This window comes from Siniperca chuatsi, linkage group LG14 (genome assembly GCF_020085105.1).
Source record: "Siniperca chuatsi isolate FFG_IHB_CAS linkage group LG14, ASM2008510v1, whole genome shotgun sequence".
Taxonomy (NCBI): Eukaryota; Metazoa; Chordata; class Actinopteri; order Centrarchiformes; family Sinipercidae; genus Siniperca; species Siniperca chuatsi.
In genome coordinates, this window is record NC_058055.1 from 12531641 (window position 1) to 12545372 (window position 13732).

Below are 13732 nucleotides of genomic sequence, written 5' to 3' on the forward strand. Positions count from 1 at the left end.
AACACAGAGTCCCCAGTTCTCCTGGATGTCCTGTTTATTTTTTTGGTCGTATCATCCTGGTAGCAAACCAGTTTTTCGAGTCTGCAGCTCCGGCTGCTCAATGTGACAGACTGTGTATTATATGAAAAAGCCCACTTAGCATTTCACAAAGTCAGAACACCATTTAAAGGTGGTTACTGGAAATACCGTTAGCTTTATTTTGTTTTCTGTGGTCTGATTTACTTTCAATGTGGCGTGGAAAAGTCATGTCTCTGTTAAAACAATTAGTTTAGTCAAAATGCTAAATACATGTTCTTTTAATTTAATTATGACACAGTAAATGCCTACATAAAAATACATATAAGAATGTCTATTATTTCACTTTATTTCTTTGTTTGACTTATTTGGCATTTTAAATCTTCCATATGTCCACATGTAATTGGCTATAGTTAATTTATAATACCTGCACAGCAGTTTTTCCAATATAATAATGCTAAATATAAGTTTTATTTTAATTGTCTGGCACACAAATATACACAGCTACTGCTTTAGGCTTTAACTGCCTAACCACAAAAGTGGCATTAAATATCCTCCCTACATTTTAGCCTCTAAGGTAAAAAAAAAAAGGTCTGTTGAGCTAATATTTATACATGTATTATTATTATTGTTGTTTTTGTTGTTCTACAGCCATAATAAAAGGGGCATCTTTGTATAAAACTGAAAAACAAGCGAGTTAGCTAGTTAAGAGTATTCAACAGCCTCCAGGGTTGTACCATCATTAAGCTACTGTGGTGGGCGTGTACGAACAGCTCGCTGCTAGCTAAAATGATAAATAACGTTAGTGACTACAGTAAGCTAAATTTTCTCGTTTGGCTGTTACTTTATAGCATAGACTCTGATAAGGTTAACGCGAAATGAAACCGTTTTTGCAAGTCTTTACAGATAAAGCCCTATATAGCATTTGAGCTAGCTAGTTAATCTTTAAGTTACCAATAGCTAAGACACACGAGACAGTTGATTTTAACGGACAACGGTGATTCAGCGTGCTAGCTAGAAAGATAAATCTTGAAAGCCTCAACATCCATAACGTATCATTCATTGATGTTGACGTCCATCATTTCATGTATATCGCTTTCGGATCTCGCCAGTGTTATCAATAGTTGGGTTTCTGTCTACCAAGATGTATGGGATGTCGGGATGACAGGAAGATGGCAAACGGGGTTGGAAGTGAGTAACGTTGGTACATAGCAAATGTCATGACATGCTATCCGTTAGCTGTGAGTGTGTCGTACTATTATCGCCGCTAACTTCCTGCACGGCAGCCTCCGCTCCCTGCAGGGGAGCATGCAAAGATTAATGGCTGTCATCACGGGTTGACATCTCTGTTGACACTAGTGGGGATTTCTGTTTACCACCACTACTATAAACTACATGCTTTTTGTGTGCTGATTCCAAGCAGTTACTGCATGTGCAACATAGTGAACTGCTGGCATGGTGGGCAGCTTTAGGTGGCATACAAATGAAGCCAAGCTCAAGAGATTAACCATGCTGTCGATACCAGGCCTGAGAACGGCAGCAGGCAATCATTTGAACATGCATGACATATAGGCGTTGTTCAACTATATAAAGCATGTATCATGTTTTGTCCATTTCCCCCCACATCTCCAGAACACAAGCTGCTTGTCATTGGACCAACAGAGCCATGGTCAGTGAGGGAGAAGCTGTGTTTGGCCACATCTGTCATGAAGAGTGGCGACCAGAACTGGTGCTGTACTACTGTTCTGTTTTTGCCACTGTAATTCTTTGTTGTGTACAAAATTTTATGTCACAGGTCTATGACATAGTCATACGCAGTCACTTGTAGTTTGAACATGTATGAATATGTTAAACTTGTCAGAGGTCACATGCTATACGGCAGTGCATAAAGAGTAAAGTTTTTTACACATTTATCCTCTTACTTGAGATTACCTTTTACGATTAGATATTGTCAATAAGGGCGGCTCTGTTGTTAGCATTGTTGCTCCTACGATAGGTAGGCATGTAGTTGTTCTGCATACATTTTGCATGTATTTACAACTAAAAGACTTCCAAAAAATAATAATAACAAACAAATGGACACAATAGATTCAAGACTGGGGGAGAAAAAAAAACATGGTTTTAAGACTATAATAAACCAGGGCAGAAATAGTAGTTTTTAATGTGTATTTCATCTTGGATTGTCTTACAAAATGTCTTCATCTCAACAGGGTATCTGTCAGTCGAGCCATCAAACCATTTGCAGAACCTGGGCGACCACCTGACTGGTTCTCTCAAAAGGTAAATGACAAAATCTGAGCTCACTATACTGCAGAACACAAAGACCAAATTCATGATCTCTGCAGTAGGTTTGCCTCATTATATTTTGTCCTGTCTCAAAGCTGTTCTTGATTCTCCTTTGGCTCCTCACAGCACTGTGCATCCAAGTACTCTGAGCTCCTGGAAACAACAGAGGCCCCAAAGTGAGCGCATTAGTGACTTTTACCTCGAGCATGCTTTTGTAGACTTGCAAGCTAAAATAGATTATATAGCTTTATACTGTTTGACACATGCACTGACAGTATATGCCAGAAAGCAATGTCTTAAACTAATAATGCCTTTGTTGCCTTCAGGCGGAAGCGTGGTGAGAAAGGTGAAGTGGTGGAGACAGTGGAGGATGTGATAGTACGCAGGCTGACAGCTGACAGGATTGATGAACTAAAAAAGTTGATCAAAGAAACACAGGAGAAGCACAGGTACACAAGCATAGCTTTTAACAGTATGAACACATCACCATCGTTGAGAAAACAAATAAAAGTAGTTGCATTGTAAACGTCAACCAATCTCATTGATGCTGTTTTCATAGGAAGCTGAAAAGAGAAGCTGAACTGATTCAAGCAGGACATCTAGATTCAAAACTAGAAGAGTTATGGGAAGAAATTCTGCAGTAAGAACCACCAAACGTTCTGTCTGACCTGTTTATACAATGATACAGTACATCAACTTAGACATTAGACACTAATAATAAGCAAAATAAATGATTTTGTGTATCTCTGTCAGGAAGAAGAAACTGGAGGAAGAAGCAGAGTTGAAAAGAAAAAACACAGATGCTACTTATCAGGGTATCTCCTTCACTTTTAAGGGGTATTTTGTGGATCTCTTGGCCCGTTTTCTGTAGACATTATCCACCATTCAACCTCACCTGAAAGTGTAAAAATTTTAGAGGTGGCAGATTGATTGATAACATTGTATAGCTAAGGTGCTTTTATTGTAGAGTTGGTAAAAAATGCACTGGAAAAATAACTTAGATATTTATTATTCGTTGGAACTGAACACTCACTTTGAGCGTATCCTCTTATAAACCAGCACCACCTAAATCAAAAGGGTACATTCTCTGTACAGTGGCCATTTTACGACATCTCACATTTAACTTGTCAGGCTCAGCTCAACTTTGCTAGTTTTGGCCTCAATCTGAGCTAGGGATGGGACGATATACGATTTTATCGCGGATCGGGATAAAAAAACACCCCAGCTAAGTTGATCGTGGTAAATTTCCATTATCGGGATAATCATGAATATCCTTGAAAAGCCCTATGCCAATGCCAGTTGGACTTTTTTTGTTAAAGGATAATTCCTGTATTTCTTAAGTCAGGGGTAAATTATATATACTGATGGAATTGATGAAATTGCTGTCTGTACCATTTGACATCATGGTAAAGAAGTGAAAAATAGAGCCTGATTTAAAAAAAATACAGGGATTATTATCATGTAAGAAAGGACAGACTCACACAATGTTTCTATTTTTTAATTATTTATTTATCCTTTATTTATGCAGGGGGACCTTTTGATTTATGATTACCTTAATTAGATTGATTGATTGTTTGTTTTTCACTAAAAAGGATGCTCACTAAAAAGATGTGTCCTATCTATGATGCAATAAAAATATTTTTCTTAACTAAATTTAAGGTAAAGTGATTCCAGTATGTTTTAGTGCCATTTTAATAGTTTTAAGCATATTTTGATGATTATTGGGTTAATATCGTGAATAGCAATTATTTTGGCCAGGATAATCGTGACATGAAATTTTCAAATCGTCCCATGCCTAGTCTGAGCTCTCAGCCTCAGGTGTACTTACTCAGGTTCAGCAATTTGTCAGCCTCAACATTAGCATGTCAACATGCCCACAGCTAGCATGATTGTTAAAATGGTAACATGCTAACATCAGCATGTAAGTGTAACGTGCATACGGTTATCATGTTAACATGCTGTAGTATAGTATAGTATGTAAGCATGCTAACTGTAAACTGTGTCAGCATGAATCTTACAGTAGGCTGATGAGGATTTGGTCAGTTGTTTTAGAAGTATTCTGTCATGAAGTGAAAAATGTGACCTATTGGCGAGAGTCTGGGGATAACCAAAGTCAGTAGGATTCATCCTCTGGGGACCATGAAAATTTGTACCAAATTTCAAAGCAATCTGTCCAATATTTCACTCATGTTTTGAGTGAATAGATGAAGATGAATGATGAACATCAGCTTTTGTGTGACTGACAAGAAAATTCTGTCTACGCTGCCCCTCACTCTTCCAGCCAGACAGGTGGCAAAGAACACAGCAAAGCGAGTGCCCGGCATCACCATGCATTCGCCCTCAGGCTGTAGCTCCCCAAGCCAGGAGTTCTCACCAGGTGACCCACTCGAGTGCTTGACATTGGATCTTGTATCGACAAAGAATGTAAGTCACCGAAGGTCCAAAGATATTTATGGTCTGCCCTACTTTTCAATAATCATACCTCTTCTTGTTTGCTGGTATTTTTAGTAGGTGTAATGTTTATGTTAAGAATCTGTACTTCTCTCAAGATTACTGCAGATCAGTCAGTTTTCCTCTTTAAGCTGTGCCTCATGTTTAGATTTGCTTCAGTAATTTGCTATTTTCACGTTATTGTAAAAACCAGAAACTTTGTGCTATGGCTGTGGCCCACTGTTAGACTCGGTAATGTGTAAATTATCCTGCGTATTAACGATTAAAAGTAACTTGCCAGCACTGCTATAAGGCATAAAAACAGGATTAGTATATTACTTTATTAATTATCTTTAGGAAAGGGGTCGAATATTTCTGACCATTCCCTTAAAAGGGAACACATTGGAGACACTCAAGAGAGTTGATTACAGGTTGATCATTGAAAGCATTCCTAGATTGGAATGGCAGTATGACTCCATGTTTCCCGCTCTCTGTCTCTAGGCTTCAGGATCAGGCAGATTAATGACAATTCTTGAGTCTTCTGGACTTGGGAATGATGACATCAGCCACGGATCACTTCTGGATGACCCCACCCAAAAGAAGCTCTTGGGCCAGAAAGCCACACCACCACCATCTCCACTCCTGTCAGAGTTACTGAAGAAAGGCAGTATCTTGGCCACAAATTCCAGACTGGTATGTGGAGGGGACTTACTGTATTTTTCCAACAGTGCCAAGCTCTGTAATTGATATTTTCAAGTCTGCAAGGCATCCCATCTTCATCTCATCATTTGTAGTGTTACTGTACGTTTAGGAAGTATTTAATAATTTTGTCTTCTATTCTGTTTAGTGGTTTTGGTAGTTGTGGTTTGTTTTGCCAATTGTATTAAGATTTTAGTCATTTTTGCAAATGTATTTAATTAGGAATACAGAAATATTGTTGACACCCAGTCTGTTATCACCTCCGTGTTAGGATTTTCACTCAGTAGATTTGCTCAAGCTTTGTAAAGATGGATGGGGTGCATGTGTGAACAACTCTCTTTAGTTAATTCCACTCCATTTTGAATGGGGTTCAGGTGTTGTCTTAGTCTGTGCTACACAAGGTCATTCATATTCCTGTTTGAAGCCATTGCACTGCATTCCTGTTGTGACTATTATGTTGTGACTTCTATCTGTGGTCATATGCACTCTGAAGCCTATCCTTAACAAATTTTCTGTTTTTTTAAACAGGAGTTGTTCTTTCTACCCTTAAAAGTCTAAGAGGCTGTGCCCCTGAAACAGTACATTCAATTAGGAAATAATTTGCCTTGCTTTCTTGAAATTAGTTGACTTGAAAAAATATAATGTATCATTTGAAGAGTTATCACATCGCTAAATCTATTTTGCATTTGTTTTTATGAATTTAAGGCTATATTTCTGTTGGTCATGCACTTTTTTTTTTACCGCCAAGCCTTTTGTCATATGTCATCAGTAGTTTCTGCATGGCAAGATTTCCCATTGCAGCTGTCATTCAGTCAGTCCCTGACCAAGGTTCTTCTTGAATGGTTGCTGGACAGTTACCTCCTGGAGTTGTTCGGCTTGTTTCATTTGTTGTCATTTCCATCTGATGAATCCTACTATGCTCTTGTGAAATCCCAGCATGTCAGAATAAGTTTGTCCTTCAGTAGATCTCCTCACATTCTGTAACGTTTCTGCTCTGACATGAAGTGCTGCCTGTAGGGCCCACTGTATAAACATACACACAGGGATTCCAGTCAAATTGTAGAAATATTTGTACTATTTATAAAAACTATGTAGTGTACATATAAAATTCACTTTGACAAAATGGATTATTATGTGTGAATTGCCAACAAAATTTCTGATTTAACTTTTTTTTTAATATAGGCTGGAACACAAATAATGATACTTGATGTGCACTTTATGTACAAGAAAACAAAAAATATACATGTAAAATGTTTGACATGCATGTATGTGTTTATATCCCAGATTGGGGAGGGTGACGTGTCCACCGCTAATATGACAGGAGTACATGACCTGCAGCTGGCTCCGCCTAGTCAACTACTCTCTCAGGCAACAGGTACAGATACAGTGTTCATGACTGATAAAACGTATTCACCCCATTTGACTCACAGTGTGTACAGTTAATTTTCTTGACACTGATCAACAGAAACTTCATTGCAAAGTGAAAACAAACGTCTCAAACTATAATTGATTGCATAAGATTTAATGCTAATCAAAACAATATTTAGTTGAATCCCCCTTTGACACCGAAAAAAAAGTCCAAGAGGGTTGAATACTGTTTATAGGCATTCTGTCTTTACTTTATGTTTTATATTTGTTTTACTCCTTGAATCTTAAATGTATGTATGCTTTCTATACAAAAGTGCTACTATTGTCTAAGCTGTTTGCCCATACATTGGCTAGCTGAAAGCCTCTGCTGCTTTGTCTCTACTCTGCACTTTGTGTGTTAATGTGTATGAATGCTTGCATGGCAGGTGCCCCGATGTTGTCTCGTCTCCTGGAGGCAGGTCCCACCCAGTTTTCTGCCCCGTTAGGTTTCATGGTCAGTGCAGACTCAGCCTCCATTACCCCTCTCTCCGCTGCCACTCCTGCTCCTGTTGACTCTACTGCCTCAGCAAGTACAGGTCTGTCCACTTTATATTGTATCCAAACCACTCAGTGCTCAATCCACAGCCTAAACCTCCCCATATCCTTAATGTCACCTGCTTTGTAGCTAGAGAATTTCATTTCAGACCTTCACTTTGTTGGCCATTTCAAAGATGTAATATAATGTTATAACCACAGCAGTTAAAGGTCACAAGTAAATGTTTACCAAAATAAAAGCAAACAAGAGTTCAGATGCGTTGTGGTTAAAATTTAAATACAAGCTAATGATAAAGGTTAAGTATACTGTGAAATAGAAAATGAATGCTTTTACAAACTGCTACTGCTAGTTTAAAAATGTATCTTGGAAAAAAAATTGAAAATCAGTTGTCTGTTTGCAGAGGTGGATGTGATGGTGCTGTCTGTGCACCCTGGATGCCATCCTGTCTCTGTAGAGGATAAGGGGTCACAGCTCAGTGAGGAGGATGTGACTGCGTCCTACATAGGGGATGAGCTGGACCTGAAGACGGTGGGGGACATTATCGCCATCATTGAGGACAAGGTGCAAAATCTATAATTCCTGCTTGAGGTTTTAAAGGAAAATTAAGTTATTTTAAAATGTGGGTATTTTCATTTGGGTCATTAATCTAGTGAGTTATGATAACAGTTTACTCTCCAACATCACTGCTGAGATTTAACTTTAGATTTTTTAAGATGGTGAGTCATCTCTTCTTCTACAGGCAGATGAGAGTGCAGAGGCTTTGGATGCAGCCGCAGTTGAGGCTGCTCTGTCACTGTGTGAGGAGAACGGCCATGCTTTGTCTGGTGCCTGGGAGTCTGGGCCTTTCCAGCACCATGAGTCTCACCCTGCAGTGCCCACAGGGGTCCCACAGTCCTCATCTCTTCACAGTAGCCTGGAGGGGAAGACAGAAGTGTTAGACATTCAGGGTGGGACTTCAGCTTCACTCTCCTCTCTGTGCAACAGTCAAGATAACTGTCTCGCAGCATTCCCCAGGGGACTAAGGAGCCTTCCTCCCACCTCCTCATCCTCATGCAACTCAAAGAGTTTGGAGCACTGCCACACTGGAGCACCTCCACAGCCTGAGGCAATGAGAGAGACTGGAGAGAGGGTGCACCAGAATAGCCAAATTTCATTGGATGTTACCATAAAATGTGAGAGTGAGAAGTGGGCACAGCAAAGACCTGATAAACCCCATGGAGGTATGCACACCCATGCATAAATACTAGTATTCACTTGCTTCATAACATGCAGTTTGCATGCAACTATGCATTTTGCATAACCATTTCCTTCTTATTATTCATCTTTACTATCTTGGCAGACTCAGTATTAGAAGATAGCCCACTGACAGAAAGGCATCCCAAGGTATAGCACCCAACGAGGACAGAGCGAACATGATGCTTGCAATTGCTGTACTGACGTGCCTAGCTCCACAGTACTCCTGCACTGTAAGTTCTGTTTGAACCTCTCTGCATTTTTCTACATCTTTGCAGGAGATGAAGACGGAGGATGGAATAAGTGTTAGGCGAGGACAGAATGCCTCAGGGACTAAAGTGCACATGGAGGTCAACGGGCCAGAAGTGTGTGGAGAAGAAGAGGGTGATGGGGGAGAGGGATTCTTGTCAGAGCCAGATGGGGAGATGGAGCTAGAACCTGCAGCCAGCGAGAGTGAGGATGGATACAGCCTCCACACGGCTTCCTCGTCTCTGCAGCTCCACACGACCGCCGACTCCATCCCCAGCAGCCCTGCCTCATCGCAGTTGTGAGTGAAACACATTCAGGCACACACAGCAAGGAAAGTTGTCAGTTGTGAGCGATGGTGGTGAAGTTGCGCCCTTGATGATGCTAATGATGTTGTGTAAGCAGATTTTCTTTCATTTCTGTCAACTAGCAACAGGATGTTTCACTGTGTTATGCTGCAGATCAGGTTCTGCTTGATAATACTTTTTTTATGATGCTTATGTTTGTACTACCTTCCTTCTTACATACCCTTATTGTGCAGTTCTGTGTGCAGTGAGGACCTGGAAGCTTTACAGGCTCACAAGATCTGGAAGAAAGCCATTATGCTGGTGTGGCGTGCAGCAGCCAATCACAGGTCAGAATATGACTCTTAATACGAACACTAGCCACTGATGCTCAGCCTCTGATTTATTTCCATTTTTTTATTCTTTGTATCATTTCTGAAACATGTTATTTATGTGAACCTGTTGTAGGTATGCAAATGTATTCCTGCAGCCAGTAACAGATGAAATTGCACCTGGGTACCACGGTATTGTGCACAGGTAAGCCCATGTTTGCTGTGGTCATATTTTATGGCTATTTTCATCTCACTTATAGTTTTCGTAGTGGTTACTTGTCATATTGCTCATGCAGAGTGAAAATCTTACATCACAAAAATATCGACTTTGCAGACACTAAAAAAAACAACCTTGTTTTTGCTGGATGACATTGGTTTATTGACATTCTCCAATCAGGAGCCGCTCATCAGATCACACAGACTTGACTGTCTTTTCATCACTCTAACCCCCGCTTTGCTCTTCACTTCTACAGGCCCATGGACCTGGCCTCCATAAAAAAGAACATTGAGACTGGTTTGATACGGACCACCGCTGAGTTCCAGAGGGACATCATGCTGATGTTTCAGAATGCGGTCATGTACAACAGCCTGGATCATGACGTGTACCACATGGCTCTGGAGATGCAGCGTGATGTCCTGGAGCAGATCCAGCAGTTTCTAGCCACCCAGCTCATCATGGAGACATCAGAGTCTGGTATCAGCGCCAAGAGCCTGAGGGGCCGTGAGAACACACGCAAACAGGACTCTACTGACAAGGTGCTTCACTAGAATTTTGACAAAAGCAGAGAGTACAGAAGAAGAGACAAGGGTGAGACAACAGGCTGTTTTAAAAGTAGAAGAAAGTGATTCTAAAGTAGATCTGCCTGCCATTTTCCAAAGCATGACATTAGATTTTAGAATGATATCCTTTCAGGTAGCCATTGGTTTCGTATGCTCTCAAAATCAACTTGCAGAGACTTCAAACATTCATGTAATAGGTAATCCATCATAGTAAAAATCTTTTTCTCAGAGGTCAACATTTTTTTTATATGCAAGAATCAACCAAATTCATATTGTCCTTTTCACAATGCTGTTGTTTATTGTTTATCTTATGGCTGTGACTTTTCAGACATCAGTTAATGAATGCAGTTATTTAAACGGAAAACCTTTTTTAGCCGACTCTAATCTTGGATGGCGGATTATCTTTGAATGCATTACTATACCAAAAAAAAGACACTACATTCACTGTGGTGGTACTGTATGTATCTCAAACAAGTTTCAAACCAACGGTTGACCAGAAAGCAAAAAAACACGTTATGCTTTGGAAAATGGTAGGCAATAATGTATGATGCAATAATGTAAAGACCATTACTGACAACTATTTACCAAAGCATACAGTAAGTTTTTACATTGATATTCTACCTTCAAGAAAGCTCTTGTTTTCCATTAATTTCACGACAGAATGAAAATGAACTGCCAGATAATTGGCCTGATGAATCACAATTGATATATATATATATATATTTGTCAAAGATGCATTTTTTTTTGCATGATAATGATGTGACTGAGTGAAGAATTGCTAATGTTAATGTTGGAGATTTGTACTAGAACTTGAATACAGAAACAAATGAGGAACACCTACATTACAGCTACATTACCATACCACAATAATGTCACTTTGACAAAACAAAATAAGACTGACTAAATATTTAGATTTCTTTATATTCTGTAAGTCACCCTGATGAGGGCCCTGCACCAAAACGCTTTAGTAAACACCTAGTTGCCTGGTGAAGTATATTTTGATGACAAATGACCTATGTGAAGCAATGTTAAATGTTGATATTTCATAGTGTACTGATGTTCACTGAAACCAGTAGTTGACTGGAAGGTAGGAGACGATTGTAAAACTTGAATCTATGTCTGTAGTATATGTTGTATGTAGTTAATGAGTAAAAAAAAACATGCTGGCATGTTCCTTAAAAAATATAGAGAAAGATAATAGATAATAAAAAATATGGATGAGTAGTGCAATTGCAGTGCAGCGAGGAAGTGAATAGTAAACGTTTCAAATGGCCATGCAGTAATATACCAATTTATGTAGATGTGTTCTCCTAAAGCTCATTTCAACCTTTCCTTTTGCTGAATATACTTTGTGTTGTATCTTTCTTGGCATTATTTTGCTTCCTCTGCACTTTTGCAGCTCTGATATACATAATTTTCCTCTTACAGGACACTGTCTCCATGTCCTCTCCTGCCTTCCTCCTTTCTCTTTTTGTAAGTACCCATCCTACAGCCTTTAAAACTTTCCCCCTCTTTCTTGTCCTTTTCTTCCTGAAGCAAACAGAATAAAAACTACAATAGCTGTATATTTCAAAACAAAGGAAAAACTCATTAATGTAGAGCTGAACTTGAACAAATATGAGGAAAGTCATACGTGACTTCAATATCTTGAAGCACAACTTGTTTGTTAAGTGAAGCACTGGTGTCAGTTAAGTCACATGCTTTGATTGAAGACTAAATGTGGTCTAATAGTTTTCTTCCTTTCTTTGACTGTAGGATGGAGGCACCAGAGGGCGCCGTTGTGCCATAGAAGCTGACCTCAAGATGAAGAAATGAACATGCAGTATAAAAAATGTATCCGACAGTGTCCCCGAGTTGAAGTGAAAGGTGTGATAACACAAGACTGAACTTATTTTGTCAGTTGCACAGATTCTCACTCTGCGTAATGTGCAGTGTAACCTTCACTTGCACTCTACATTGAATAGGTAGACTAATGTGGAGAAGCTCATTTCTTCTGAGACATACAGACATGGATTACATTCTGTATAATCCCAGATTACAAAGGGGCATTCAGAAAGACTAGGTCAAACCTTTCATAGACGTAGCTGCAGATCAATAAGATTTAGCCTGCTTTGAATTACATCAGGTTGTATAAATGAAGATCAAAGTTACTCTTAGCCTACAAACAGGCTGAAATGAAGCCTACAGTGGGCCTGGTTGAACTTCAGATTAGTGTGGTTGGTTTTACATATTATATTTCTCAAAATCAGAGGCCAAAGAGTCTGATTAATCTAGAATTTCTGAATGATCAGGGGGGCACAAACTAATTTCAAACAGAAACATTTTCATTGCTGGTATAAAATCAGTTGAGTTTTTTTATTTAGTTTTCTAATTTTAAAAACTTTCAGATCATTTTTAAATATGGCTGTATCGTTTGTGATGAATTGATTTTTATCTATGCTACACTTCCTGTGAAACAGTACCTACATGCATATTCGAGTCACCTTCAGTATTTTTGAGAAAACGTCACGTTAATAAACTGTTTTGTGGATGTTTAAACAATAAAACTTCATAAAGAGCCCTCAACCCAATATGTTAAGCTTGAATTTGCACAAAACTATTTCACAATACCAACGCAAAACACACCACAGCAGTAACCAGGGCAGTTATTTGCTACTGTTGAAGTGCTCATCTGCTTTCTCAAATCTGACCGTGCTGTTTAAGAGCTGTCCAATCAAAAACGTTCAAGCAGGGGTTGTGTGCAAAAATCAGTGAGAAAAATTTGTTGGCATTTCATATTCTTATTTTTTGAAATATAAAAGTCTGCTTTGCCTAATTCATGACGTTGATGTTTAATGTACTGTATGTCAGTAGGAAAACCTTTCTCAGGAATGGGTTTAAGCAGCCGAGGCCACATGGCACGAAGCTGTTAAGAGTTAAGAGTGAGCATTACAAGTGAAATAAGTTACCACTGTTGTGTTTCCTAGAACTTCTCTGTTACATAGCGATGGGACACATCATCTTCCACAAAGCACCCACTCTGGTGTACGACCAATGAAAATGAAAGATTTTGCATTTGGCTTTTGTTATGTTCAGTGTTATATAAACTGGCCTGATCAATAAAACTTATTCGTAGTTTTTATTGAACCAGAGCCATCTCATTTATAGGATGCCACGTTGTTGCTGTTGTGTCTTCGCTCATTTCTGTTGAATGTGCAAATACATTGTGTTCATGTTTTCATTAGGACCACCTCCACTGACTTTGCAAAGTGAAAGGATAAACGAATGTTTTTCTATTTCTGTTAAATTCAGACATCTCTCATTGGCATCAAGCAAAGGTGTATTAGTTTGACAGCTCAAATGTTGACTAAATGCTGTCAAACAGAAAAAAAGTAAGATACTATCTCAAGTTGTACATCTAGTCTGTGAAATAAGTCAAATATCTTACCAACTCTTATGTTCAAGGAATCAATTGGACAGATCACGTGAAGGCCACAGTGCAAATGTACAGAAACATTAAAGCCTTCGGGCACGCTTTACTGTAT

General features: G+C 39.1%; 1 protein-coding gene across 7 annotated transcripts; it reads left to right on the plus strand.

The window, feature by feature from the left end:
* The first annotated feature begins 750 nt into the window (after window positions 1–750).
* Window positions 751–13731, plus strand: brd8a (bromodomain containing 8a). 7 transcript variants are annotated; one of them, XR_006380780.1, is made up of 20 exons: window positions 751–1206; window positions 1648–1744; window positions 2226–2295; window positions 2428–2477; window positions 2628–2750; window positions 2861–2941; window positions 3055–3116; window positions 4583–4725; window positions 5233–5424; window positions 6715–6805; window positions 7224–7373; window positions 7734–7894; window positions 8073–8553; window positions 8673–8716; window positions 8845–9113; window positions 9354–9446; window positions 9565–9633; window positions 9902–10236; window positions 11637–11681; window positions 11964–13731. XR_006380780.1 is itself a non-coding variant. In XM_044223639.1 (20 exons), the coding sequence occupies exons 1-20, from the start codon at window positions 1164–1166 to the stop codon at window positions 12021–12023; spliced, it is 2607 nt and encodes an 868-aa protein (XP_044079574.1). In that variant the 5' UTR covers window positions 751–1163; the 3' UTR covers window positions 12024–13731. The 7 variants fall into 7 exon arrangements, 6 of the variants coding, with proteins under 6 accessions (XP_044079574.1, XP_044079577.1, XP_044079578.1 ...); XM_044223639.1 differs by having other exon boundaries at window positions 9902–10184; XM_044223642.1 differs by having other exon boundaries at window positions 1648–1684; window positions 9902–10184.
* The last annotated feature ends 1 nt before the right edge of the window (window position 13732 follows it).